General features: G+C 52.7%; 10 protein-coding genes across 10 annotated transcripts; 3 read left to right on the top strand and 7 right to left on the bottom strand.

The window, feature by feature from the left end:
• Positions 1-40: 40 nt before the first annotated feature.
• Positions 41-733, bottom strand: CLAFUR5_09446 (uncharacterized protein; the record flags this gene model as incomplete). Its single annotated transcript, XM_047908594.1, has 1 exon — positions 41-733. One exon carries the CDS (start codon positions 731-733, stop codon positions 41-43), a length of 693 nt encoding a protein of 230 aa, XP_047766333.1.
• A 165-nt stretch (positions 734-898) lies between these two features.
• CLAFUR5_09445 (Salicylaldehyde dehydrogenase) lies at positions 899-2,399 on the bottom strand (the record flags this gene model as incomplete). The annotated part of the gene is given in 2 exon segments (XM_047908593.1): positions 899-2,066; positions 2,083-2,399. The coding sequence occupies 2 exon segments, from the start codon at positions 2,397-2,399 to the stop codon at positions 899-901; spliced, it is 1,485 nt and encodes a 494-aa protein (XP_047766499.1).
• A 753-nt stretch (positions 2,400-3,152) lies between these two features.
• On the top strand, positions 3,153-5,433 carry CLAFUR5_09444 (uncharacterized protein; the record flags this gene model as incomplete). The annotated part of the gene is made up of 3 exons (XM_047908592.1): positions 3,153-3,585; positions 3,651-3,853; positions 3,904-5,433. 3 exons carry the CDS (start codon positions 3,153-3,155, stop codon positions 5,431-5,433), a joined length of 2,166 nt encoding a protein of 721 aa, XP_047766713.1.
• A 515-nt stretch (positions 5,434-5,948) lies between these two features.
• Positions 5,949-7,256, bottom strand: CLAFUR5_09443 (FAD-dependent monooxygenase ntnJ; the record flags this gene model as incomplete). The annotated part of the gene is made up of 1 exon (XM_047908591.1): positions 5,949-7,256. The coding sequence occupies one exon, from the start codon at positions 7,254-7,256 to the stop codon at positions 5,949-5,951; it is 1,308 nt and encodes a 435-aa protein (XP_047766706.1).
• Positions 7,257-7,726: 470 nt separating this feature from the next.
• Positions 7,727-8,881, top strand: CLAFUR5_09442 (Catechol 1,2-dioxygenase; the record flags this gene model as incomplete). Its single annotated transcript, XM_047908590.1, has 5 exons — positions 7,727-7,915; positions 7,973-8,064; positions 8,113-8,351; positions 8,404-8,644; positions 8,698-8,881. The coding sequence occupies 5 exons, from the start codon at positions 7,727-7,729 to the stop codon at positions 8,879-8,881; spliced, it is 945 nt and encodes a 314-aa protein (XP_047766709.1).
• A 30-nt stretch (positions 8,882-8,911) lies between these two features.
• Positions 8,912-9,797, bottom strand: CLAFUR5_09441 (Short-chain dehydrogenase cctT; the record flags this gene model as incomplete). The annotated part of the gene is made up of 3 exons (XM_047908589.1): positions 8,912-9,338; positions 9,386-9,635; positions 9,680-9,797. 3 exons carry the CDS (start codon positions 9,795-9,797, stop codon positions 8,912-8,914), a joined length of 795 nt encoding a protein of 264 aa, XP_047766548.1.
• An 888-nt stretch (positions 9,798-10,685) lies between these two features.
• On the top strand, positions 10,686-11,908 carry CLAFUR5_09440 (2,3-dihydroxybenzoate decarboxylase; the record flags this gene model as incomplete). Its single annotated transcript, XM_047908588.1, has 3 exons — positions 10,686-10,987; positions 11,039-11,205; positions 11,352-11,908. 3 exons carry the CDS (start codon positions 10,686-10,688, stop codon positions 11,906-11,908), a joined length of 1,026 nt encoding a protein of 341 aa, XP_047766697.1.
• Positions 11,909-12,637: 729 nt separating this feature from the next.
• CLAFUR5_09439 (Ecp19-2) lies at positions 12,638-13,172 on the bottom strand (the record flags this gene model as incomplete). The annotated part of the gene is made up of 4 exons (XM_047908587.1): positions 12,638-12,696; positions 12,748-12,854; positions 12,948-13,021; positions 13,071-13,172. The coding sequence occupies 4 exons, from the start codon at positions 13,170-13,172 to the stop codon at positions 12,638-12,640; spliced, it is 342 nt and encodes a 113-aa protein (XP_047766513.1).
• Positions 13,173-14,746: 1,574 nt separating this feature from the next.
• Positions 14,747-16,498, bottom strand: CLAFUR5_09438 (uncharacterized protein; the record flags this gene model as incomplete). The annotated part of the gene is made up of 1 exon (XM_047908586.1): positions 14,747-16,498. The coding sequence occupies one exon, from the start codon at positions 16,496-16,498 to the stop codon at positions 14,747-14,749; it is 1,752 nt and encodes a 583-aa protein (XP_047766512.1).
• Positions 16,499-16,605: 107 nt separating this feature from the next.
• Positions 16,606-17,640, bottom strand: CLAFUR5_09437 (uncharacterized protein; the record flags this gene model as incomplete). Its single annotated transcript, XM_047908585.1, has 1 exon — positions 16,606-17,640. The coding sequence occupies one exon, from the start codon at positions 17,638-17,640 to the stop codon at positions 16,606-16,608; it is 1,035 nt and encodes a 344-aa protein (XP_047765860.1).
• Between the last annotated feature and the right edge of the window lie 9,823 nt (positions 17,641-27,463).

Here is a 27,463-nt window from a genome sequence, read left to right as displayed (position 1 = left end):
AGCTCGACAGGATCCTCGCCGTTGGGCTGTACACTTGGTTTCACTTCATCCTCATGGCTTCCAAGAACACCTCCTTCTTAGCCTCGCCGACCTCCGCCACAAGATCCTTCATGGCCTCAACCTCAACCACTCCAGCGCCATGCTGAAAGTGCCACTCTTCCTCGCTCTCCAGCCGGATTTGAAAAGCTGCCCAATTTAGCTGCTTCAAATCGTTGACTTGGTCATGCACAGCTTTGAGAGGGCCGGAGTAGATCAGTACACCGGGGTATCCAGGCTTTGTGACACCGGAGACTCCATTGGGAGGAGCCAGACATTGCTTGCGCTTGTTGGAGTTGAGTAGATGATGGAGCCAGACTATGATAGTAGCTTTGGCATCGTTTGTTGTGTCGGTGTTGGCAGTGCTTGGAGCTTGCGCTGCATGAAAATCGTCGGCAGCAGATTCTACCAGATCATTGAAGCTCGCGATGATGGAGTCGAGGACCTCTTCGCCAGTACTGCATTCCGAGACAATTTTCTTTATCTGATCTCGCACGTCCTGCTTGCCAATGCTCGCGGAGACGACGTCTGGCAGTCCACTCTGTAAATAGTCGTACGGCACACGTAATTTGAGTCCTGCCCTGTCGACGGTATAGCTGAGTTCACGGCCTTTCCTGCTGTATTCAATGTACTCCGGGTACATCGACTCGAGTAGCTCGATCTCGGTTGTCAATCGTTCTTCCTCGTCAGATGCCATTATGGATAGACGATCGTTGAAAGAATCGCAGCCGAGCTCACGGAAGCTACTTCAGCTGTCCCCTGAAGCTCATGGCCTGAGCGATGTCGTGTAGTAAGAACAGGATCAATTTCGAGATGCGCTATCGATTCACTCGCTGACGTCACACTTGTATAAGGACTTCCGCTAATTCTTCCAGGCGATCGCCTTGGTCCTCGTCCACTCACGCAGCCCTTCCTCACCATTGAAGCGTCCAAAGCCACTCTCCTTCGCTCCACCATGCGGCAAGTTCGTCTCATCGTGGACACACATAGAGTTGATGTGGACTGCACCCGTCTCGATGCGTCTCGCGATTCGGAGACCACGCTGCAAGTTCTCAGTGAACACAGCCGAGGCAAGTCCATAGTCCGTATCGTTGGCAATCTTGATAGCTTGTTCATCATCCTCAACAATGAAGAGAGACACGGTAGGTCCGAAGGACTCAGCATGGTACAGATCCATGCTGTCCTTGACACCTTCGAGAATGACAGGCCTCATGGCGGTGGCAAGATCTCGCTTGTCAGAGATGTCGCCATAGATGGCCTTTGCGCCTTTGTCGACAGCATCCTTGAGGAGCTTTGCGTTCCGCGCCACTGGAGCTTGGTCAATGAGAACGAGGCCGTTTTTGTCTGGGAATACTGCATCGATCGTGCCAGCGAGGATTTGGCGGAATTTGTCAGTTGCCTTGGCGTTCACCAGGATACGCTCTGTAGCCATGCAGATTTGACCGGAATAGAGGAATGCTCCCAAAGTGCACTGCAGCGCAGCATTTTCGAAATCGGCATCTTCACACACGATGGCTGGAGCTTTCCCGCCGAGTTCCATAAGCACCGGCTTGAGATGCTTGCCAGCAAGACTAGCAATGATTGATCCTACAGCAGTGCTGCCTGTAAAGTTGATCTTGCGAACAGTCGGTGATGAGACCAAGGTCTCGGTGATCTCGGGTCCATCTTCTGGCTTGTGAATGATCGTGTTAAGACAGCCAGCTGGGAGACCGGCTTTGTGGAAAATGTCTGCAAGAGTCCAGTATACACCAGGAGCCTTCTCCGGGCACTTGAGCACAACAGTGTTGCCCATAGCAAGTGGGCCGAGGAATGATCGCAGACCGAGAATGCATGGAGCGTTCCATGGAGCAATAGCCACGACTACTCCATACGGCTCTCTAATGACCATAGCGCTTCGATCTTCGGCTAAGATGCTGGGGACTTGGCCTTGCGCGCTCGCAGAGGAGATCAATCCGGCGCAACTCTTCAGCGATTCCAGAGCATCAATTGAAGTCGAAGTCGAAGTATGGCTCAGTAGATCCAGTCTCCGTCTGGCAGAAGTGCCACAGATCGTCCTGGCGGCGTGCCAACTCTGCCGCCGCCTTCAACAACAGGTCTCGTCCGAAGCCAGGCTTTGTCTGGCTCCATGCTGGCAACGCCTTCTCTGCGGCTGCGATTGCAGCAGTCGCATCGTCGACTGAGGCGCCTGAAGACTTGTAGAGTACTTTGTCTGTTCCTGGGGAGACAATTTCGAAGGACGCGTCGGTCTTGACCTGTTCTCCGTCTCGCCATAGTGGGATCGTCCAGTCAGGACTGCCTCTGAAACTGTTGTTCTCGGCGTCACCCTCGACCCCATTCACAACTAAGACGTCAGCAGCGGCCATGATTCCAATCTTTCACTTCAACCTGGAGGTGTAGCGACTTCTTTGTCTTTGATACTGCGGGAAAGACAATCACGACAACTTTTATCACCGCGATGGTACTGCCGCAAGAGCTCCCGCGCACTGAACGACCGCACACGCTGAACCATTCTCGGCCTCACGACAGCTTTCACTCCATGATCGTCGTGCCGAACCAGCTCCCGCACGCTGTGCCACCACACGCTCTGAGCCATTACCAGCGGGGTCGAACAGAGAGGGTATTTGTGTGGTGGTGGAAGCGAAAGCTTGTTGATGTTTTGGGAACGTTGTGTCTTTGGTGTAAACCCCGGGCCAGTGGAAGCTTCCCAGCTCTGTGAGAGGTCTTGGCAGAATCGTGCACGGTCCGGGGTCCACCTTCCTCGCACAGTCAGCGACCTGGTTTGCGACGCTTTCACCAAGCAAGCAATTGGCTATCTCTGAAGAGGCGAAGCGCGCGGACAGAGCATCGTCCGGGCAGGCCATCTGTATCTCTTATCACCCGGAAGCGGCAGAAAGTGGTTGCTCAAGGCGAGGCACGCTGATTAGACGCATCTTAAGCCGGCTGCTCCCTCGACGTCGCCCCCTCGTGGTCAGAGACACTAGAACATCATCGTTACACAGAAAGGCCCCATATCTTATACTGACTCCCCTACCCGAAAGACCGGCTAGTATTCTGCTGCAGAGCCGGCATCCCGGACTACTCAGACCGGATCGGGGCCAAACACTGTGCGCGCCTCAATGCCGCGTCCCAAGGTGAAGCCACAGGACAGACAGAGGTCAGCACGTGCTTGTCTTCCTTGCAAAGCCTCCAAGATACGCTGTGATGCAGGCACGCCATGTGGACCGTGTCTGAAGCGGGAACGCATCTCTGCTTGCGTCTATCTTGAATCTTCTCGGAAGAGGCAGAAGACGAACCACAATCATATGGATACGTCCCCCTTTCCCACACCTAGCATCGAAGATGCGTCGCCACAGTTCGAGGACATCAGTCCTGGGGCCCAACATGTGCATCCTGTCGCGCCAGTCGCCCCTGTTATGCCAGCAGAGGTGCGTGCCATTGCTTCCACAGCGGCCACTACAACAAATACCACAACCTCGACGCCAGAACCTGGCAAGGACTCCTCTCGGCTGACGCAGAGTCGGATGTTATTGAGTTCGAAAGGCGAAAAATGTATGCCTTGTTGCCTTTTCGTAATTCTGTCACACGTCCACTTGCCGTTTTCTAACTTTGCGCAGTATATGTTGGCGAGAACGCTTCGCTATCGTTCCTCCAATTCCTTCGGCAGATACTGAAGAAGTACATGGGTCCTTCGACTTTCACCGAGAACCAGTTCAAAGACAACATGCTTGAAGTTGGAATGGCTCGAGGGGAGAGTCCATTGTTGTACGACCAGAATAGAGGAGAGAAAGAAGCGTTAGTACAGCTCTACAGAGAAGCAGTAAGTCCCCAAGTGTTGGCTGCTATACCTCTGCCCTAACGCCACTTTAGTCGAGCGGCATATTAGACTTGTTCACAATGGACGAGATACACGGCTTCCTGGACCGTCACAATGCACTCAGCCCGAGCATTTTCATCGACGAAGAAGATAAGGCTGCCAGAGCTGAGCAGGCATTCTTGAACATGATGCTCGCGATCGGTAGTCAATGTCGAGGTCAAAATCCCTTCGGCTCCTACAACGCTACTCGTCATTTTACATCGGCTCAGAAGTATGCCTTCGAGGGCTTTGTCGGCGATCCCACCCTGGACATGGTCCGAATCTTCCTCTTGATGGCTTTCTACATGCTAGGCGCGTGTCACCGGAACGCCGCTTTCATGTATCTTGGCATCGCCTCCAAGGCGGCAAGTGCTCTCGGGCTACACAGGCGCGAACCGAACAAGGCAATGTCGCCACAAGAGTACAATGCACGATGGCGAACGTGGAAGAGCTTATTGATACTGGATACGATTGTCTCCTCAATTTTGGGCCGACCAGGAGGTTTGCCATTCTGTCGACCGAACCAGGAAGACAGCATGTATGACGGCGACGAACAAATTGGAGTGTCCGATCGGCCTCGGTGGCTCGCCTCCCAAGCCGTGTTCACGATTTGCTCGCACATCATCGAGCTAGAACAACAATTAGTTGGTAGCGGAAAGCAGATTGACTCTACAGCGGCTGAAGGATTCCTCAGACGTCTGCGTCAATGGAACGATACCCTATCCCACGAGCTGAGGCACTTCGCAAGCTTGAAGAATACCACACTCGGGCCATCCGACCGCGAGCTCTTTATTGGATCAGTGCATGTGGCCTGCACTTACTACTTCACTATTATCCTGGTTACGCGGCCTTTCATCATATCACATCTCATATCACAGCTCCGTCGACGAAGACCTCCCGCTCGAAGACCAAGTGCCGACAAGGTTGAGACATCTCACGTCTCAGACTTAGCTCAGGCCTGCCTAGACGCCGCAATGTACATGGCAAAGACTGGCTTCATGGCCATCAACAGTCTGATACTGTCAAACAACATGTGCCTGCTCAAAGCCTGGATGTTCGCTGCAGGCCTTCTGCTCGGCTTCTCCATGTTTGCAACGCCAGAACCCGTGCCAGAAGTTGATGAAGCCTTCCAAAACGCTATCGCCGTCTTGGAGCGTCTGGCACCATGTAGTCCGCAGGCACGGCACTACTTTGAGATTCTCAGCACCTTCTCGGAAGCCATACACACTCGGCGTGAGCAGCTCGGACGGGAGCGACGGAAAAAGAGCGACCGCTTCGTCAGCCAGATTTTCACGGCTTCGTTCCATGATAGCAATCAGAATCTCCCTCCATTGGCCACACCTTCGTCCGGTCCCTCCAACATTGATCCAAACATTGTTCCGGGTAGTGGCTTGGACAGCATGAACAACTTTGATTTTGACTTCAATTCGGCAGCTTACGACTTGCCAACCTTTCCGGATCAGGAGGCATGGACAGACATGCCACTGTTGTCGGACAATCTGTACATAGACTGGGAGTCAATATGGCCCGTCATGGATAGTTGATAACGATCAAGGCTGTTGACTCAAGTGCTGCAGTCATATGCCTCATCTAAAGACTCTTACCCTTCCATCAAGGGCGGATATGATTCAAAGCGGAAAGTCTTGAATAGCACCCTTCTACTTGATGCTGGAAAAGATCGACCCGCGGGCGTCGCAGAATAACGAGGAAAGCTGCGTCTGCCCCGTAAGTACGCGCTCTATCGCGTCGAGGAGTCTGCATAGGTCGAGCATGCTATCGTTAGGCTAGACAGCATCGAAAGCGTCGAACGAAGGTAATCGGGAGCCCGCCACTTTGCATTATATCCACCCTCGGATGATCGCAAGCCGATATTCGAAATTGCAACTCCCGATTCTGATAAAGCCGAACGATGAAGAGTCGTAAGTGAATAATCATTGAGAACTATAAACACATCTGGTGTTATGACTACCGAATCTGAACGTCACCCACTTCGCTAAAGCGCCAGCATATCACACAAAATCGTCTGCAAGAACTTTTGCTCTCTCGGCAGGAACAGTCATCAGTGCACGCCATTCGTGACACCGTTGGTGCCATCGGTCTGTGGCCAGCCTTGAGGCCAATGGTTCCTAATGTCCGCTCTCATGTCATACGAGTTCATCTCGTTGATGGTCAGCTTACCCTCCTCTCTCTTCACATCGTACAACGGGTTGTCGGTGTTGTCGCTGAAGCCTATCCTCTCATGGATATTCTCTCGTGCTCGAGCGGATGCAGCCTGAACTTTGGTGGCTCTTGGGTGTCGCACCGTCTCGTACAGCTTCAACGCATCAGGAACACTGCCAGTCCAGAAGTCCTTGCTGAACAAGAGGCCGAGTGCTGCAGCGTCTTCGAGCGCCGTGCAAGCACCCTGACTCTGATCTGGCATCATTGGATGTGCGGCGTCGCCCATGATGCAGGCAACACCCTTCTGCCAGTGCGAGTATGGCTCGTGGACCCACAATCGCCATGGTCGGATCTCTTTGCCAATTGAAAGATGGTTCCAGACTTGCTTGTCGAGATCTGGATAAGGTGACAGAAGCTCTTCTGTCGTCGACGACGCGTCCCATTTTTGCTCGGTAAAGTCGCCCTTCTCTTGTGGGAAGAAGCAGTAGTACGATAGCAGTGTGCCGCGATTGCAGGGCGAGAGGACGATCTTGTTGAAGGTGTGGTGGCCACCCCAGTACTCGATGGCGCTGTTCTTGCCGTAGTCAGGGAAGCCTAGCTTTACAGCCTCTTCGGTTGTGACGTTGGCGTGAAGACAGCTGGAGTCGGCGGGACGCTTGTCGACAATGATGCCAATGAGCTTTCGTACTTGCGATCCGATACCGTCAGCTCCGATGATCGCTTCGTGCTGTGTCTTGTTGGCATTCTCGAATGTAATGGAACCAGAGTTGGTGTCGATGTCGATGGCTTTGTAGTTGACAATAAGCTTGACTGGAGTGCCTGCGCCTTCTTCTTGCATTGCACAGTCCATGAACATCTTGTGCATGTCTTGCCTGTGGAACATGTAGTATGGCCGGCCCCACTTTGCCTCATAATCGCTCAGGTCGTACACGCTGACAGGCTCACCCGTCTGCCAGTCGCGGTTGATAAGTTGCTTGAGATACACGCCATCGCCCTTCTCGATGTCGACGCCCCATTCGTGAAGCCACTTCATGCCATTTGCTGCACAGGAGATCGATGCACCGACCTCACCAGCAAAGTCTGCTCGTTCATAGATTGTGATTTTGTGGCCTGCTCTCCTCAAGGCAATCGACACTGCTAGACCACCGATTCCACCACCAATGACAGCGATGTCAAGAGGTCTCCAGTTGTCTCCGGGTTGAGGCATGTTGATGTAGTTGGTTGAGACTCGTGCTGTGATTCGAACTGTTGATGAGTATGAACCGGAGTGTTGCTTGTAAGTGTCCTTCGGTTCAGACTGTGCCTTTGGAAGACATCTAATACTGCTTGGATATCCATCCTTGTAGCAGCAGTCGGCTGATTGTTCCTGCCTATCTTGGACCAGGCCGTGGTAGCTGACCGGGGACGAACGATAGCAGGTGCCGGGCCGAGCACCATGACTTGATAACACTGTCCAGCGGTCCGATGAATGCCGATCAAGCGAGGACCCGTCAGCAGGAGTGACCGCCAAACCCTATGTGCGGAGCCGGTTGCCCTGGCTGTATGTCAGACGACGAATCCAGATCCTGCGTTACATGCTTACTCGTGTTTGCATCCATCACAACCTATAACATCAGAAAAGTTGCTCTCGCGCAACACATCCTCCAATCTGGTCGGACAGAACTATAGGTCTTCACAATGGCAACGAACGGAATCAACGAGAACAGCACAGCTCCATCCACAGGGCTCGGCAAAGAGTACACAGAGCATGTCATCAAGGCCATGGGACCAAAGACAGATCCACGGCTACGACAGGTGATGAGCTCTTTGATCCGACATGTACACGACTTTGCCAGGGAAGTCGACTTGACAGTCGACGAATGGATGGTAAGCGAACCCATCGTCTGAGCAGTGCTCACAAGACTTTTGGCTGACTGTGGCCAGACCGGTGTTCAATTGATCAACGAATGTGGTCGTATGAGCGACAACAAGCGAAACGAAGGACAATTACTCTGCGATGTCATCGGTCTGGAATCGTGAGCGGCCCTTAGCAACCGTGCTCGGATGTATGCTGATCAACATAGGTTGGTCGATGACATAACATATAAGAAGGCCGCAGAGGCGGCAGACTCTGCAACAGCGTCCGCAATTCTTGGTCCATTTTGGCGGCAGGATACGCCAACTCGCGAGTTCGGCAGCACAATTACCTTCGACACTCCCAAAGATGGACGAGTCGCATATGTCCATGGCACAGTGTCCGACGCCAAGAGTGGCAAACCCTTGTCGAACGCAACTGTCGATGTCTGGCAAGCTTCTACAAACGGTGAGCGATCGCGAGCGAATGCGAGTATGTAACTTCGTGCTGACACGACTAGGTCTTTATGAGCAGCAGGATGACAAGCAGGTCGAGCATAATCTTAGAGGAAAGTTCCTGACGAATGAGAAGGGCGAGTATGCCTTCTACTGCTTGCGACCAACACCTTACCCCGTGCCGAACGATGGACCTGCTGGCAAATTGCTCGAGCTGATGGACCGCCACCCATACCGGCCAGCACATATTCATTACATTGTGACTGCCGACGGCCACAAGCCCATCACGACACAGATCTTCGACTCGTAAGTTGGACCCTGACAGACGATGATCAACTGTTGCTGACCCTGCCTCTTAGTGGTTCGGACTACCTCGATAACGACTCTGTCTTTGCTGTTAAGGATGACCTCGTAGTAAAGTTCGAACCACGCAAAGGTGATCCGCAAGCGAGCTGGGAACTGAAGTATGATGTGTCGTTGGCTGCTGATGATGCAAAGGGCGCTGGAAGCGCACCAACTGTAACATCTAGCGCTGCTTCTTGATCTGATTGCAAGAATGATAATGTTACGAGCTCATGATCTGCCCTTCTCCTTCAACATCTTCTCCAGCTTATCCAGTCCACCGAGCATCTGGAACTGCTTGTCTTGTACCGACGTCGGCAGGAAGTCCTCGACCTTTTTGGTAATCTGGATGGTACCCGCAGCACCGCCTCGCCAGATCTGTGCTGGAGGATCTGACTTCAGTAAATCATCCACCACATTCCTGGCCCAACTCTCTTGATCCTCAGCATACTCCTCAGTCGCGTTACCCGAGATGACATTGATCACCTCATGATACGGGCTGTCTGCAGGTAGATCGATTGCATTCGTCTTGTTCAGGCCAAAGTTGGACTCCAGACTGCCAGTCTTCAAGTCGATGACGCGGATACCCAACGGCTGCAGCTCAATGCGTTGCGCATCATTGAAGGCTGCCATCGCTGCTTTAGAGGCACCATATGCACTGTGATACGGCGTCCGAAGCACCAACGATATCGAGGTGTTGTTGACGATGAGACTCTGATTCCGGCGACGGACTTGCCATTCAATAGCAACGGCAAGAAGCTCTGTGTCACGCTGAGGTAGGACCAGACATTGATCTCGAACAGTTCTTTCGCCTTCGTAAGATCCAAGTGCATGAAAGGCATGTAATGCCCTCCGCCTGCATTATTGACGAGGATGTCCAATGTTCCCAAAGTCTGCTCCGCTATCTTGGCCTTGCAGGAGTCAATCGCCTCTTGTGAGAGGACATCACGATACACTCAATGCCAGCGTCGCGCAAGGAGGCCATCTTCGAGACATCACGCGCAGAAACGTGAACCTGGTGACCTTTGGCATGGAACGCCTTCGAAAGTGCTGCTCCAGGACTACCGTCAGAGCACCCTGTGATTAGCACGGTCTTCACCTTTTGTGTCGTTGACATCGTTGCCGTGATGATATCGATGGTAAGATCTACTGTTTTGCTATTGTTGATGGTTTCTCGCTTCGGTCAAGCCGCCGGAAGGAGCTACTGCCGCGTCATCGATCGTGATACACCTCTTCAAGCACATGGACATCATCCTCGCGAGTGAATGTTCTTCATCATCTGGCAGCGCGGCAATCACCACCACTTCGACCGCTACAATCTACTCTGCAAATCTTGCTCGCGCAGTCTTCGGGTCATTGCGACTACACGCTGCCTCCTAAATCAGACCGCTGCTGCACTCGGTGGTGTTGAAGTCACCTGACCAAGCTTTCTCCAGGAGCGTCTGATTTAGGAGGTAGACTACACGTGTGTTCATGCCATGACCGCACATTGTTCAAACCAAGCTGGTGTGTCATGTTACTGCTTCTGTACTCGCACGAAGTCTTTCCCGCTGGGCTGGTCGTTATCTTGTTGAGCGACAAGTGAATGGAGTCCGATAGAGTGCTTGGCCAAGGGGCACTATCCGAAAGTGCATTAGCCGAGACAATTTCTTCGCGTTTTGTCCGTACCCGGGACGCTGTCCGCACTTACGACCAAAAATCAACAGGCTGAAGTCTGACCGACCAGCATGGCGGAGACTCCACGTCTCGAGCGCGTGCCTAAGCTGGAGTGCGACGGCGCTCTGTTTGCTCCTGCCGGCCAAGCTTCCCCTTTGCCTTTTAGAAAAGGCTCACGCACCTGATTAGTCGCGGTGCGTACATATATACTGTCAGTCGACTGCTTGTGTGGTCTTATCATTGTCAAAAGCCTCTAAAAACATAGCAACCGCGGCTTGAATCCATCCTCCGGCTGGACTTCACTCATCGGCACAGAATCACACATATTGCAGATCATCTTGTTGCCATTATGCTCGGAAAAGTAGCACTTGAGGAGGCGTTTGCCCTCCCGCGAAATGCAGAGATTACAGAGTGGTGGGCAGGACTCTTCGCCATCGACCCTGCGAAGCACACAAAGGAGATCAACGACATCAACAAGCTGCGAATTCAGAAGATGGACGAGCATGGCGTAGGCTACAAGATTCTTTCATACACAGCACCTGGTGTGCAAGACGTATGGGAGAAGCCAAAGGCCGATGCTCTCGCTGTGGAAGTGAACGATCACCTTGCCAACTCCATAAAGGGCCACGAAGACCGATTGGGCGGCTTCGCGTAAGACGTTCTACCTCTCGCATTATAGAAGCCCGAACTGACGCTGTCTAGTACCCTTTCCATGCACGATCCACAGACAGCATCTGCAGAACTTAGGAGATGTGTCAAGGACTACGGATTTAAGGGAGCTCTTGTCAACGACACTCAGCGCAACGACGAGTCTGGGAGCTCCATGATCTTTTACGATGGCCCTGGGTGGGATTCTTTCTGGGAAACAGGTACGTTTCTGAAGGGTCGAAGGCATCGAGCAGTATCTAAGACTGTGGTGTGAATGTGGCACGTCGTGCCGCGCATATCTCCACTCCACCAATATCTGAGACACTGCCACGTGGTTCTTGAATATGGCTAACCCTTCTTTTCATAGTCCAAGATCTCGACGTTCCGTTCTATCTCCACCCACGAAACCCCACTGGCGTATTCTACGACAAGCTATGGGCACCCAGGAAGTGGCTGCTCGGTCCTCCGTTGAGCTTTGCGCAAGGTGTCTCCCTCCATTTGCTCGGTATGGTCACCAATGGTGTCTTCGATCGGTTCCCGAAGCTCAAGGTCATCATCGGCCACCTTGGCGAGCACATCCCGTTCGACCTCTGGAGAATCAACCACTGGTTCGAAGATATCAAGAAGCCGCTGGGTCTGGACTGCAAGAAGACCATCAGGGACTACTTCCAACAGAACATCTGGATCACGACCAGCGGTCACTTTTCGACACCTACGTTGAAGTATTGTATTGAAGAGATTGGTGTGGAACGAATCTTATTCTCCATCGACTTCCCGTTCGAGTCCTTTGAGGATGCGTGTAACTGGTACGATGGCATTGACAATGCTCTTGATTCCAAGCAAGATGTGCTTGACATTGGCAGAGAGAATGCCAAGAAGCTGTTGAAGCTGGATGCTTTCAAGGACGACAAGGCACCACTTTGAAGCTCTGTGCCGGATAAGAGAGAGTTTGGATCGATTGTTGTCGTTCGTTCATCACACCCTGTATTTGATCAATTGGGGCTCATTCCATCAAAATCTATATCTTTTTTGACGAATTGGCGTGTCTCCGCGGCAGGCTTAGATGTAGACTGGCTTTCGAGAAACGAACCCTTACCGGTACTACGACACCTCTACGGGCTGTTGTCGCTTGCCGTAGCTACTAAAGGGTCGTCGTCGTCGCCGTTACTACATTTTCACGGTGTTGATCTTGCCTTAGCGATAACTTCGAATCCCGATAACCCTCCCGAGAGACACCTAGAACCAGCCTTGCCAGCTCGGGCAAGGTAGCCAATACGTAGCGGGCTATCTTTAATGAAATACGCGCTATTTGGTCATAAGGTCATAAGACGTACAGCATCTGTCTGCGCCGGAACGTTATTCTCTACCCGAGGATCCTAGTAAATACAAGGGTATCGGCGAATCAATGGTCAACATGGAGCGGCAGCGAGGGAAGAAATAAACGTTCCGACGCAGACAGATGCTGTATTGTGTTAAGAAGGCAGCTATACATCAAGTTATCAGATATATTGGGCCTTATCTGATCAAATAATCATTAGGCGAGAACCACGATTGCACCAATATGTAGCTAGGAAGAGCTAACAACTTCTCGAATCAAACTCTACGCCAACTGCTGATGTACGAATGTGGTCTCATTCCGCCCGATGAAAAACTCTAGGAGCTTTCAAAAGAGCTCGAGTAGGTACTGCAGATGTCGTAGATGGTCCTGATGTCTCGTGGGCTGTTAGCGTGGTACGGGACTGGGTTTACGAAGACAACTTTACCTCCTCCGTTCTTGTACTGATGCGTGCATTGCAAGCACCCGGAAAGGTAATCTAGTGCTGCAACGTCCAGGCAGATACAGTCCTGGAAAGCGTGGTCCTTGGAGAAGCTAAAAGTAACGCATGTTAGCCTAAGTGCCTCAACGAAGGCGGCAGAAGTGATCAGCGTCCTAGGTGTGGCTTCTGTACCAGACTTTACTCACGGTGGGTTGATCGGGTCACAGGAGCGGACATGATCAAGGAAGTACGAGCAGTCCAGGTTGTTCTGGCATTGCGACTGTGAATCTGTCAGCATGGTGGACACAGAGCGAGAATGGTGTACGTACAGGAATATCATCTTCGTTGATGTCTGGCCCTTGGCGTTTCACCAACCCATTGGCCATGATTGTTGTCGCGAATGCGAGAAAGAATGGTGCCTGGAGGGGCATGTTGACGAATGATCGGGCAGGACGTTAACAGTACAAGCGAGTGTGATAGTTAGCTATCGGCTGTTGGAGGGTAGACAGGAGCCGGCTTCTTATAGTATGACAGTCGTTGAAATTATACTGACGCCGCAGATTGGGCGGTGCTGCTGCCCTCGTAAGGGTGTATCGTAAGGCTCGCAGCGATCGGAACGAGATTGGAGGTCTCCTGCCTGTTGACTCAAGGTTGCTATCTGTCACGCCAAGAATAGCATGGGCGTTGTTCAACAACAGCAAATCCTGGCTGGTCCAGTCCGTCGCTGTCAGACCTGCACAGACAGATTTGCGAAAGCTATGCAGCTTAAGCCCTGGTTTTGAGGCTGAACTCAAAAGTTGACTTTTGTGTACGAAGTTCCAAAGGATTATCGCCAGGTACAATGGGCTAGGGAATATACCGTGAGGTTGACTCAAAGAATGGCAATGATGATGAGAGTGCCTCAGGGGATCCCGCGGTGTTGCACAATTGACTTCAATTCGTCCATCCTTTTCCTTCTCGATTGATCCCAATGAAACACGTTCTGTACCCTGTGCGTAAGAACTCACGTAGCCTGTCAGCAGACCAATTTTGGATGAAAGCTTGAGTTTGTGGTGTGCCTGGCGAGCGTTTGATGCCACAAGCTTCGCCGCACCCCAGCAATCGCCGCACCCCAGCTCGGATTCTCGCGTTCCGACACATGGTGTTGCTGGCTTGTATCAATTGCCACACACGCTCAAAATACACGATATGTAGCTCAAATTGCTCAGAATAGCATCGCGAATACAGAATTTGAGAGCCTGTGGGCACTATAGTGGGCTCCATGGTGTGTTGTTGTATGTGGTGAGGTGGTGAGAAAGCAAGAAACGCGTGAATCTCGACACGGGCGCATGAAGCTTTGGTGGGGCTCTCACCAAAATCCCATGCCGAAGCGTCAACACCAACCTCTCGGCAACACAACGTGTTTTTACGCGATATGAGTATACAGAACACGGAAACAGATAGCTGCGAACACATTGGGAAAAGAATCAAGTTGATATGAGCAATATTGGTGGTGTTGATGATAAAAAGTCACTGGGGTGCGGCGATTGCTGGGGTGCGGCGAAGCTTGTGGCGCGTTTGATACAATGATACGCTACAAGCTTCGCCGCACCCCATCAATCACCGCACCCCACCGATTTCGCGTGTACTTTTGAGCACACCCAGCGTATTTCACTGCATCCCGTTGAACTTCAAACTACACTGCACCTCGAAGACCCCCAAGTATCTCTCTTTTCCGCGCACTCGAGCCGGCAACGAGTGGGAAGGGGGGGCCCCCGATGTGCCCTCCCCGAGGCGCAACGGCGACGTGCAAGACACACAAATGGTAGTGGGGTGCGGCGAAGCTTGTGGCCAATGATACTGCTGAAACATCGCTGATGAAGGAGCGATGCCTGCACACCCGGGAGAACTTATCCATCAGTCATCGGAAACCCCACCTGAAGCTCTACTGTACACTCGGCCGTACAACCGTGCGACGCACTCCTTCTGCGACAAATACTGCTTCATGAGGGCCGCGATACAGGGCCTAAAGATCGTAGAAGCGCCACTTCGACTGATAGCCATCTCCCAACTTTTCACCTTTCAACAGAGCCCGGAGGAGCTCAATTGGCATCGTGTTCTCCTTCAACACGCGATCGTGGAACTGCTTCTCGCTCATCAGACCAGCATCGACGACCTCTTGTCTGAGCTTGTACAGCTGAAGTGCGCCGAGCATGTACCCGCTCTGATACAATGCGCCATAGTCGCCGTTGAAAGACCTCCTCACTTCGCCTTCCGCAGTCGCCCGCTCATGTCCGACCCTATCAACCAGAAAGTCGATGCATTGCTGCGGTGTCCACTCGCCCGAGTGAAATTTCAACGAGAAGGTGATTCTAGCACATCTCTGCATTCGCCAAAAGAGCATCCCGATCTTTTCTTCCGGCTTAGCCGCGAATCCTCGATCCCATAGAATCATCTCCCAGTAGAAGGCCCAGCCTTCTATCCAGAATGGCGTCTCGAACAGCCGCCGGTGTGGCTTGCTGCGTGGCATGTAGTGATACTGCAAGTGATGTCCAGGAATCAGCTCATGAAAGACGGTCGATCTAGACAGTGGTCGACTGTTTCCACGCATGCTCATAAGTTTTTCATCATGAGCCATTGTATCCGTGGGGAACGATACGATGATCGATGTGCCGCCGAGGAAGAAAGGGTTCACTTTCTGTCGTTCGGGTGTCATCATGTAGGTGCGGTAGTCCTTCGCGATTTCCGGGACTGTGACCATATCGTGCTTCTCAACATACTCAATCGCTTCTTGTGCGAGCTCGTGCACCATGTAAGTCTGCTGACCAGGCTCAACGTACATATTCTTGACATGCTCGAGCGCCTTTCGCCAGTGATCTCCAAAGCCCATCTCTCGCGATGCTTTGATGGCTTCCTTCTCACACCAAGCGTACTCTCGGTCCCCAATCTGGACAAGTTCCTCAGGTGTGTACGGAATCATCTCATACTTGATGTCAGACAGAATGCCTTCACGGCCAAGAGGCTGGCCTACTATCTCGTCGTCCTCATGTCCAGGCTTTGTGCCGACAAGATGCTCTCGAATCAAAGCGACGAAGGCCTTCATCCGTAGTTCCAATTCTTGCCAGGGCTTCTTCGTCCACCAACTGAAGGTAGGATCATAGCCGTCATAGAATTGATGCCACTCCACCAAGCGGGAGGACAATAGCTCGAGCTGCTGAGCCGCGCGATAGGCCGCAAATCTGTCGATGGTGAACCTGCCATCTTCAATGGGATCGGATACCGCCGAGATTGACTTGCAAGCACCTGATAAGATCTGAGCAGCCTCTTTACCGGTCACAGGCACCACTTTCTGCCTTCGCTCGCATAAGTCTATCAAAGCCGGCACCCAGGACCCAAGCAGTGGCGAAAGTTTGTCAACGGAGGACCATTGCACTCGCAGATCATCTATCTGCCGACTGGTGTAGGTCCAAAGCAGATTCCAGTCTACTTGAGCGTCTGGAGTGAGGTCCTCAAGTGGCGTATAACCTGTTACCAGGCGCGCTTTGGTCTGGGCGAAGTACTGGCCCAACCGCTGAATGCGAGTTGGAGAGAAGGGTATGTTGTAAAAGTTAGTCAAGTCCGTGAGGTCGGCGGCGGTCTCCTGGATCAACTCTTGCAGAGCTGTGGCCCGTTCACCAGGATTTCTGAAACTGTCGAGCTGTAAGTCCGAAATACCTTGGGTTGCGGCAGCACGAGTCCCGTTGCCACCTCTGGCATTGAGCTCACGAATAACCATCATTCAGTGTTAGGGATGTGATTTTACAATGCCTCGTCTCGTCTGAGCCATTTCGAAGGCAGCTGCAAGAGGTCGATGTAACTCCATCCCGCCGATCTGTGCCACCTTCCTTATAGGTCAACTACATGCATGATGACTAATGTTATCCATTGGTCGGGCAACCTGGAAGAGGGCAATGGAATATTTGGGCCAGGAAGCCCTGTCTTGTCACAACGAGAGTTCTGGACGGAAACCAGCGGATGTCGACCCAGGTCTCTTGCAGACCCAAAGTCGGTGCCTGCCCTGCCCACCAACTGCAAGAGGTAAAGATGCTCAGCGCCTGTGCAAACAATGAGTTTATCGCCAATCTGAAGCACTTCAGGTCCTATGCCAAGATAGCCTGTATCGAGCTGGAAGTAGCGTCGCCGATGTGCTCTGCTACTCAGCAGCCTGTGGAACCTCGCCGGTGCATTTGACGACACGGGGTCTGTTTCAGTAAGTAACAGCGGCGGTGCCGTGTTGTGGACCTTGAGATACTGCAGATGTTGAACGAACGCGAATCTCCTCTGATCAGTATTCTCAAAGCGGTGGTGACTGTCTCCCAAACTGCCTGTGGTCAATGTGGTCGCACTCAAAGCGACTGCATCATCCACGCCAAAAGTTTGTTGATATGCCACCCCTTCGGCCCTAGCCAGTACACTCTCGATGTTTTGCGAGACATGGTAGTCCAGCAAGCGTCTCTCGATCATGTTTGTACACCAGTTGACCTCTCCAATGATACGAGCTTTCAATCTCAAACAGCTCAAATCATCGACCTGGTTTGGTACGAGTCGGCGATCATTCGCACTGGCACTCTGCGGCAGACCAGCTCCCGCCCAACCCAATTGCATGGCTTCTTGCTCGGGATCGTATTGACGATCCCATCGTAAGCTCCACGAAGCAAAGTCGTTATCAGCGAGCTCCTCATTGGACCGATGAGATATAGTTGCAAGCAATGTGTTGGAGTTGGCCTCTCCAAGAGCGTACCGTGTGGCGTCTCTAAACACAGCGCCAGCGGTCTTGCTATAATCTGGCTTCAGTAAATCTGGGATGTCGTTCAGCTTCGCGCCCGCACGGAAAAGTTCTAGAACCGCGAAGATGCGATCTCGGGGGTCTGTGGTCTCCATGTTCTTCACAAGCAATCGGAAGGAGCGAAAGGTCACTGGAAGATCACTTGCAGGATCTTGCAGGATAAAAGGCCGCATGTATGAGGCTGCATAGAAGCTGGCCGCAGCGTTACCAGGGTAGACCTCTGGCTTGAGATTGATCGATGCCAATAGCAGGACATCCTCGAGTGCAAAGCTGGCCGAGCCCAGGAAGCATGTATTGCGCTTGGCCAACGCAGCTTCCTGCACTGCCCATAGCCGTGTTGATCCCCACGATCCGCGCAGCGGGTGTTGGCTGTCGCGATCCGAGCGTGCACATAGGCAACATCCTATCATCAAAACTTGAGGCCACGTACGCCAAGAATCAGGTGACTGACTAGTCACCTGCAGCCTCTTCAAGAGCAACACTTGTCTATTCTAGATAGACACATGCAATACACAACCTGCTTTTGAAACACCCTATATAAGCCCGTACAATAACTTCCTACACTTCTAACGTGATAGTTATGAGCCCGGTTAGCGCTTACTAACATTCGCTATAATAAGGAAGCCCTAAAGTAGAGTTTATATCGTTATAGCACTACTACTACAACTAGTATAGTAGTACCCCTGTCAGGGCGAGAGCCTGGCCTGTGAGATGCAAGGGTGAAAGCGAGAATGCAGGTGCGAAGTGCAGATACAAAAGGGTATGGTATGATTGCTACATAAAACGAAAGACGAAGAAAGCAAGAGAGGCCTAGGGAAGGCCAGATATTTATACGCGACACTCGCGAGTGCGTGTCCCCGCATCAACAGGGCTAACCCGTACGAAGCCGCGCTTAGTAGCTTTGCTCAAAACCTTATTCTAACCTGCCCTACGTTCCGAGTCTTCTACGTGCTTCTTCTAGGGTCTAGCGCAGTCGCGGGTGCTCGCGAGAGTGCCGTGAGTCACATAGTCACGAGCCGAAGTGAATCTGTCAAGGTTTAGTAGAGGGGTGAATTTGGAGGGCTGGGTCCCGTAGTGAATGTTACGGGGTATGTGATTCTTAGCGCTTATACACTAAGCTAGACTGTCACTTCTTAACGACTTCTGAGCACTCTGAGGCTCTTCTGTCCCCACCTTCTGTACACTCTGTAGGGAGACCATGACAGTAGCCCCCCCGAACAAAGCTGAGTTCCTACGAAGCCGTAGTAGTTCTATATATCGAGGATGTTCAGCTTTAGTACTAGGCCTAGGCCTGATGTCATGGTCGATACTGTCGCGATCCGAGCGTGCACATAGGCAAGGAAGCCCCAAAGCAGAGTTTGCATCGTCATAGCACTACTGCTACAACCAGTGCAGTAGTATCCCCTAGGCCTAGTGAACCCGCGTAGAACTTTCACTAGCCTACAACCCATTTTGCAGTTATGGCCACTACCGAGACGCCGGTGACTACCGGTGCCCTACCTTAGGGTACCGTGGTTCTAAAGAGCCATGACCAATAGGACAAGTTTGACCGTCAGCTAGAGCTCTACGCAGAGTCTTTGAATGTCTGGAAGTATGTGGATCCTCACTAACTAAGTAACGAGCCAACAGAGCCTACTCACTTGACGTTTGAGGAAATCCAACAAGCGTACACGGCAGGAGACGCTACATCAAGAGATCTCATCAAGCTACGACAAACAGACGCAGACCGAAGGCAACGGATGTACGACATCTTTGCTACTGCGCGATCAAAGCTTATTACCTACCTCATCCGTACGACGACAGAGCTAGGGCAAGAGCTAATGCACGGCCAGAACACCCTCAGAGCGAAATACCAGGCTCTCAAGGATCAGTATAGTCCAGACGATATGCTGCGTAAGCGGCAGCTCACGCTTGAGCTGTCTAGGCTTCAGAAGGCTAGCGCACGCAGAATCGATGACTGGTGCTCAGACTGGTTAGTTTTGCAGACCAAGATGCTTAAGTGCAACCACGCCGAGTACGACGACCTTAGTAGACACTTCCTACTTGCTATTCAGCAGAAGCAGGCTCCAGCCTACGGTGCTTCTCTATACAACGAGTGGAAGCGTGACAAAATGTCACTACAAAAGCTTACTGAGCGTTACCTCGAATGGATACGCGACACCGTACCAGCAACAACCAACGGTCGATCAGTCTTCGCAACCTTCTCCGGAGAAACCTCAGCAGAAGCAGAGGATGAAACAGCACCTATAGGTGCTGGTCAAAAGGAGGGTGACCGTAGCAGCAGCCGTGGTGACAACCGTGGCAACAGCCGCGGTGACAAGGGTCGTGGCAGCAGCCGCGGCGACAAGAACAAAGACAAGGACAACAACAGGCCAAGCGGCTGCTGGAACATCACCGGCGAGCCCAAGGACACCTGTCACAAGGGCCTGTTCTCATGCGATGTGATCAACCCCGACAAGCGCCTAGCAAAGGATCAGCGCTCAGAGCAGTGGAAGAAGTACTAGAAAAACTTCATCAACTACTGCTTGAGCGACGACGGCGAGCGTCTGCTTGGCGTGTTGAATCGCAACAATCGCAAGGACCAGGAACGTGACAAGGCTATTGCTGATGCGAAGAAGGCATCACCAAGCGATAAGGGCTTTGTTGGCCTTACTGTTCTTTCTAGCTCAATTAGCAAGTTGAGCGTCAACTTCAGGGATTGCTAGGTGTATGATAACTGTTCAGACACTCATGTGATCAATCATCATGACCAGGAGGGTGTAGAGTTCATTGCAGAGCGCCTCACCACCTCAGAAATCTAGGCTAGAACAACCACCTTTCCAATTGCAGCGTTAGGGCGCGTTCATATGTCAACTGGGGGCCATTCATTCACCTTGCTGGATGTGGCTTACTGCCCAGGCTTTCATGTGAACGTCATCTCTCACACACGCATGGAAAGAGCCGGACTCTGGTGGCACGGACGCAGCAATTCAATGTGGCACAACGACACTAAATTGATGGACCTACACCGCCCTACTGGTACAATCCCTTTCTTCAAGGTGGTCACACCACCTAAGTCACCCATCATTTACCAATGGCCTACAAAAGAGGGCCTAGTACTGCCGAAGGTCACTGAAAAGATGCGCAACGCGCACTTCATCAGCACTATTGGCAGGGGTGCAAACATCGGCGATGAACCTGCTAACAGCGCAGCATCTCCAACTGCTCAAGAGGATGGTGATCGCACCGTTCTCGCAGTCATGAACAGCACTGGGGGCACTTAAGGTGCAGCTACGTCCAGCAGGACCCCCATCAAACACCGAAAGCTCTCTGGCCGCCAGTGGCATCAAATCTTTGGTCACATTGGCGCTGAACGCATCAAGCAGTTGCCGCTCAGAGTTGAGGGGGTGATCATTAACGATGGTCCAAGCGCACCCCTCACTGCACATTGCAGAGCATGTGGGCTTAGCAAAGCTCACAAGGTGCACAATCGGTCTCAGCCCATCAGGGTGATGACCCCATACGGCCACATGGCCATGGACTTGGCAGAATTCACTGTCGCCTACAACGGTGACAGGTACCTCGTCCACTTCTACGATCTGGATACCCATGGACACTTCCAGTTCACCATCAAGAACAGGGATCAGCAATCGGTGTTGGCTTGCTTCAACAGCCTGCTGAGCTTCATCAACTTCATTGGTCGCAGGTTCGTATGCTTCTACAGCGACAACGAGCCCGCTATTGGGAAGGTGTTTCGCTCAGTCATCAACAACAACAAGATTAAATGGCACGCAACCGCGGAATACGCGCCTGCGCAGGACCCAGCAGAAAGAGCTGGAGCTCTGATCATCACCATGAGCAGAACCATTCGCATCCACGCACGATTGCCGGAAAAGCTTTGGCCAGAATGCACTGCAGCAGCGGCGTACATCCTCTGGCGATCCCCTATCCAGTCAAAGGGCTGGAAGACCCCATTCGAATTGGCAACAGGACGAATTCCGAACGTGGGTCACATGGTGGTGTATGGCTCCCTTGCATACGTGTTCATCCATAGACCAGATCAGCCTGGCAAGAGCGAGAAACTCCAAGAGAGAGCGCTCATAGGCTACCTTGTGGGATACGACTCCACTAACATCTACCGCGTATGGGACCCATCAAAAGATAGGGTTATGCGAGTCAAGGACGTCCTCTTCGATGAGACCACGTTCTATGACCCATCACGCCTGACAGCAGGGTACACGACCCCTGTCGAGAACATCGCAACAGCGGAACCGGCTGAAGAGCCTGAACAATACTACGACCTGTATGTCGCTCATCACGAGCAAGACACAGCGCAGGCCGAGGGGGTGGAAGAACAGGCTCAGCAGCCGCACACCCAACAACCTCGAGACGCCCACCAAAAGCTCCTTGGGCAAGAACCACACTGGCCGCAACACCGCGAGTCAGCAACATATAACCAAAAAGACCGGCAAATCGAGCACGTAACAGATCACGTGACTCAAGACAACACACAGCAGTCAGCACCCAACACCACTGACTACTACGATACCCTGCAGCAGCAGATAATGGATGCCCTCACCGCAGAAGACCGTGAGGAGATCATGGGCAACACGGACCCTGATCGCGAGCCATATCCATTCACATTCACACCACCAGAAGACGCGTTAACACACAACGCGTCCAACACACCACTCTTCCCCCTAGAGCCAGAGCTCTACACACCAGAGGAGTCCAACTATGCAGTCACAGAGAATGGAAAGCGCCTACGAACGGCCTACTTTCACCATGCACTGCACCAGATCATGGTCGCTAATGTAATCATCGGCCAGATGTCCGGCATACGACCCAGAACACGCGCCTATCGCGACAAGAGCGATCGAAGCCCTACACGAAGAGGCAACAGCCCTCTAAGGCGTGTCAACACCACTACCTCTATGCACCGCGATGACCTTCCGCCCGAACCTTCTAACTACCGAGCCGCTATGAAACACCGCTTCTCCCAACAGTGGATCGAAGCTATGGCCAAGGAGTTTGCCAAAGCCCTGGCAACAGGCACATTCAGATGGGCAACAAAGGAAGAGAAGGATCAGGATGCTCAGCAAGAGGAGGGACTTCAGCCACTACTGCCGCTCAAGTGGGTGTACAAATACAAACTGGACGAGCACGGCATGCTGAAGAGCTTCAAGGCTAGGCTATGCGCAAGAGGCGATTTGCAAGGAACACACTTAGACACATACGCCGCCACACTGCTAGCAAGCATGTTCCGCCTCTGCTGTGCTATGGCCGCGAGCTTCGACCTAGAAGCCGAACAATTCGATGTTGTCAACGCCTTCCTAAACTCGGACCTGCCATACACTATGTATCTGCAACCACCTCCTAGAATCGACAGGCCATCCCATGGACACGCCCTCAAGCTGGTCAAGGCCCTCTACGGTCTGAAGGAGTCCCCTTTATTGTGGTACAACTCCCTAACCGAGACGCTGGCCTCCCTTGGACTAGTACCCCTGTCGGACTCCGAATGCATCTACTATAACAACAAGGTTATGTTCTTCTTTTACGTTGACGACCTGGTTATGCTCTACCACCGCAAGCACAAGGCCCATGCTGCCAACATCAAGCAGCGGCTGCTTGCCAAGTACGAGATGCACGAGCTCGGTGATCTCTCCTGGTTCCTAGGAATCAAGGTTACGCGCGACAGAAACAAGCGCTTGCTGTGGCTCTCTCAAGAAGACTACATTGAGAAGCTAGCCGCCAAATTCAGCATATCCACGAATGCACGCAAAACGACAGTGCCAGTAGATCAACACCTTGATTGGACCGTTCCAGAGGGTCATCAACCCACCTCTATCGCCATCCTTGCGTACCAACAACGTATAGGATCCCTCAACTTCGCCGCCACACACACGCGGCCTGACATCGCCTTTTCCTTGTCCATGCTATCGCAGTATCTGACCAAGCCAACTGAGACACACCTCAAGCTTACAGATCAGTGCTTGCGCTATCTCCTGGAGACCAAGAACCTCTGCCTTGTATATGGCGCCAGCAAACACATCACTGGCCTTCACAGCCAACCAGAGCACCTCGGTAGCAACCACGAGTTCTTTGGAGCATCGGACGCGTCCTACGGCATGAATAATGACAGGACCAGCTCAAATGGCTGGGTCTTCATGCTGTTCGGTGGACCAGTGGATTATAAGGCATCTAAACAAATCACTGTCACCAAGTCCTTAACAGAGGCTGAGCTACTCGGGCTTTCGCAAGCCGCCTCAGAGCTCATACAGTGGGAACGAGTCTTCGCTGAGATACACCTTCAGTTCAATTAGCGCACCCACTTGTACTGCGACAACACGCAGACCATCCGCCTTGTCAACCAACAAGGGCAAAAGCTTGACACGAAGCTACGCCACGTTGACATCCACCACCACTGGCTCCGACAGCGAGACCAGCGCGGAGACATTGAGATCAAGTATCTCAGCACTAACGACATGCCTGCAGACGGGCTGACCAAGCTGCTTCCACCACAGAAGCACAAGCACTTCGTCAAGCTGCTCAATATAGCTGAGGAAGGCGTGGACCCACGCACCTCAGTGCCCTCTGCAGCCGCATCAGGAGGTAACGGGCCAACAGACGCCTGAGAAGCCCGTAGCAGCGGCCTCACCTCATCTCGAAACGAACACCGAACGGCTTCATCTTTACGGACACCTCTCTAGAAGCGCCAGCAGGCGCAAAACACGGCCACCAGCAGCCACCAATGCTATAGACGACAACGAAGCCAGGGCAAAGCATCCACCATTCACCGGTGCGGCCCTGGCACCATCATCAACAGGTGTTTCTCGGACTCCTATTGGCTAACAGCGCAAGGGCGAGAAACACCCCTGTCACCAGCAGCAGCGCACGCGCGCGACAAAAGCAGCGCGTCCAATCAGAAAGCGAGAAACGCCTCCAACTTGCTGCTAGCAACAACACTACCACCTTGTCACCACATCATCCGCTGCTTTCGCACCTCACACATAGCACACACTTGCCCAAAACAAAAAGGTGTCACCACCCTGAGGTGATGACCTTTAAAAGTGCAGAAAGCAAGGCACCCCGAAGGTGCCTTTTCAACTTTCCGATACCGTTGCTCCGGTGTTACCCATTGGAGCCCCATTACACCTCACATGGTGCAAGCTCTGTCGTAGACAGCCCAGTGCATTGCGCCACTGACTAGTATCTCATACTCCCCAGGGGCAGAGCGAGCTCTCTCACCATTCGCCGGAGCGAAATAACTTGGCACAGAGCAATTATCGGACAATTCAATAAGTTGAGCGGACGACAATATATGTTTAAGCATACGATAGGACTAAGGCTACCCCTGGATTGAACTCAGGACCTCTGATGTTTGCCGGTGGGTGAGATGATTGCACACTCAAGTGAAAGTCCGTGCAACGGGACCATCACCTGAGCCATCTCACCGGCAACAGTCACACATTCTATGCTTTATTATATAGGTAACAATGGCAGCAGTGAAAGTGAGGAATGAGGGAAGGGGTACAAAGCTCACCTCACTCACCTCACCTCACTTCACTTGAAACAGCTGACTTACCCTCACTGCAGCAGCAGCAACACCGAGGGCCTGACGTCACTGCCATAGATAGGGGGGGTAGTTATGACAGGGTGCACGCGATCACATGGGAATCAGCTCATTCACTCCAGCGCACGAGCTGAGGGGGTGTGTCGCGATCCGAGCGTGCACATAGGTAACATCCCATCATCAAAACTTGAGGCCACGTACGCTAAGAATCAGGTGACTGATTAGTCACCTGCAGCCTCTTCAAGAGCAACACTTGTCCATTCTAGATAGACATATGCAATACACAACCTGCTTTTGAAACACCCTATATGAGCCCGTACAATAACTTCCTACACTTCTAACGTGATAGATACACCATTAGTAAGCCCCGTCGAAGAGCTTAGATTCGAAGAGCCTACCGATATTAACTTCTAGGCCGTCTACGCGGGCGTGGTATTCTTCGATTGCTTAACGATTAAAGATAATATGTGTCATGGTCTCCCCACAGAGTGTACAGAAGGTGGGGACAGAAGAGCCTCAGAGCGCTCAGAAGTCGTCAAGAAGTGACAGTCCAGCTTGGTGTGTGAGCGCCAAGAATCACATGCCCCGCAACATTCACTACGGGACCCAGCCCTCCAAATTCACCCCTCTACCAAACTTTGAAGCACGTGGAAGACTCGGAACGTAGGGCAGGTTGGAATAAGGTTTTGAGCAAAGCTGCTGAGCGCGGCTTCGCACGGGTTAGCCCTGTTGATGCGGGGACACGCACTCGCGAGGGTCGCGTATAAATATCTGGCCTTCCCCAGGCCTCTCTTGCTTTCTTCGTCTTTTGTTTTGTGTAGCAATCATACCATACCCTTTTGCATCTGCACTTCGCACCTGCATTCTCGCTTTCACCCTTGCATCTCACAGGCCAGGCTCTCGCCCTGACACCACAAAAGACCAACAAACCCTCAACCACTCGAGTCATCCTCATGGGTGACCACGCCACCGATAGAGGTGTCAACCTCGACAACCAAGACACTCCATTCCACTTCAGTGAGTGGACTGACATCCCCTTCTCGAACGCCGCTGCCTTCGGTGCCTGGGCAAACGCCAACCCCGACACCGCCTACGCTCTCATCAACCGCACCGTCTCCTCTTTCCGCGAGACCGCCCAGCAGGTCGAGCAAGCAAACAACCAAGCAACATACCTTCAAGGTATTGTGAACACCTTCCAGAACCTCGCCCCGCACGCCGACGACAACCGCCGCCAGCACTTCTCCAAGAAGGTCAACGACCCAGACGAGTTCGACGGCAACAAGAGCAAGTTTGAGGCATTTGAGACACAGCTCACCATCAAGCTGTTGGCTAATGCCGACCACTTTCCGCAAGAGAAGGACAAAGTCACGTACGTCTTCTCCCTCCTTCGGGGAGACGCCGCGGCTCAGGTACAACACTACATCGACAACGCCACGCAGACTATCGGCTGCCCGGACGTCCTCACCTTGATGCAGGACCTCCGTGCTGCCTTTGGTGATCCAGACCGTAGAGCCACCGCCCAGAACGCCATCCACAACCTCCTCCAGAAGAACAAGAGCTTCGCCGAGTACCTCGCGGCCTTCAACCGCGACATCGGGTTCACCGGCTACAACGAAGAGACCAAGAAGAGCACTCTCCGCCGTGGTTTGTCAGCAGAGCTTCTTCGAGCCCTCGAGGACAAGGACGTCGGTGCTATGAGCTTCCGTGAGCTCGTCGAGACCTGCCAGCGCCTCGACTCCAACATAAAACACACCGCCTCTCTCCTCGCTTCCCGTTCTCAAGGTCGTCAGCCTCGTGGTCCCGGAAGCCACTTCGCTGCTCCACTAGGCGCCGCCGCTCCTACGGCTCTCCCTCCCGTCTCTGTAGGTGACGCTATGGATCTCAGCGCTGGTGCCGCCGTCCCTCGAGTCCAGGGCCTCGTCAACGGTAAGCTCACTCCCGAAGAGAAGCTTCGCCGTCGCCAGGCCGGACTCTGCACCTACTGCGGCGGTCCAGGCCACATCGCAGCCAACTGTCCGCAGCTCGCTGCCCGTAACGCCCGCAACCCGGTTCGCGGCGCTGTCGGCGCTATCGAGCCTGCTCCTGCTGCTCCCGCTGAGCAGGAAAAAGCCTAGGTCTTCCTCATCGACGCGATGAAGACCAAGAACAACGTTTACCGAAAGTGAAGAGAGGAAAGAAGTTGAGGATCAATACAGCACAGCTAGACCTGTACGACGAGACGGGCAAGGACCACGCTTGCAAACCGTTCGTCACGAATGTAAATATCGGCTCAAAGAAACTCTCTTCTTCCAATCTCACTCTCATGGACACTGGCGCACTAGGCGAGTCTTTTATGGACTATAAACTCGCGACCTCTCTCAACCTCG

Source organism: Fulvia fulva, chromosome 9, assembly GCF_020509005.1.
Source record: "Fulvia fulva chromosome 9, complete sequence".
Lineage (NCBI taxonomy): Eukaryota > Fungi > Ascomycota > Dothideomycetes > Mycosphaerellales > Mycosphaerellaceae > Fulvia > Fulvia fulva.
Note: the sequence above shows the minus strand (reverse complement) of the source record. Positions and strands in the feature narration are given on the sequence as shown.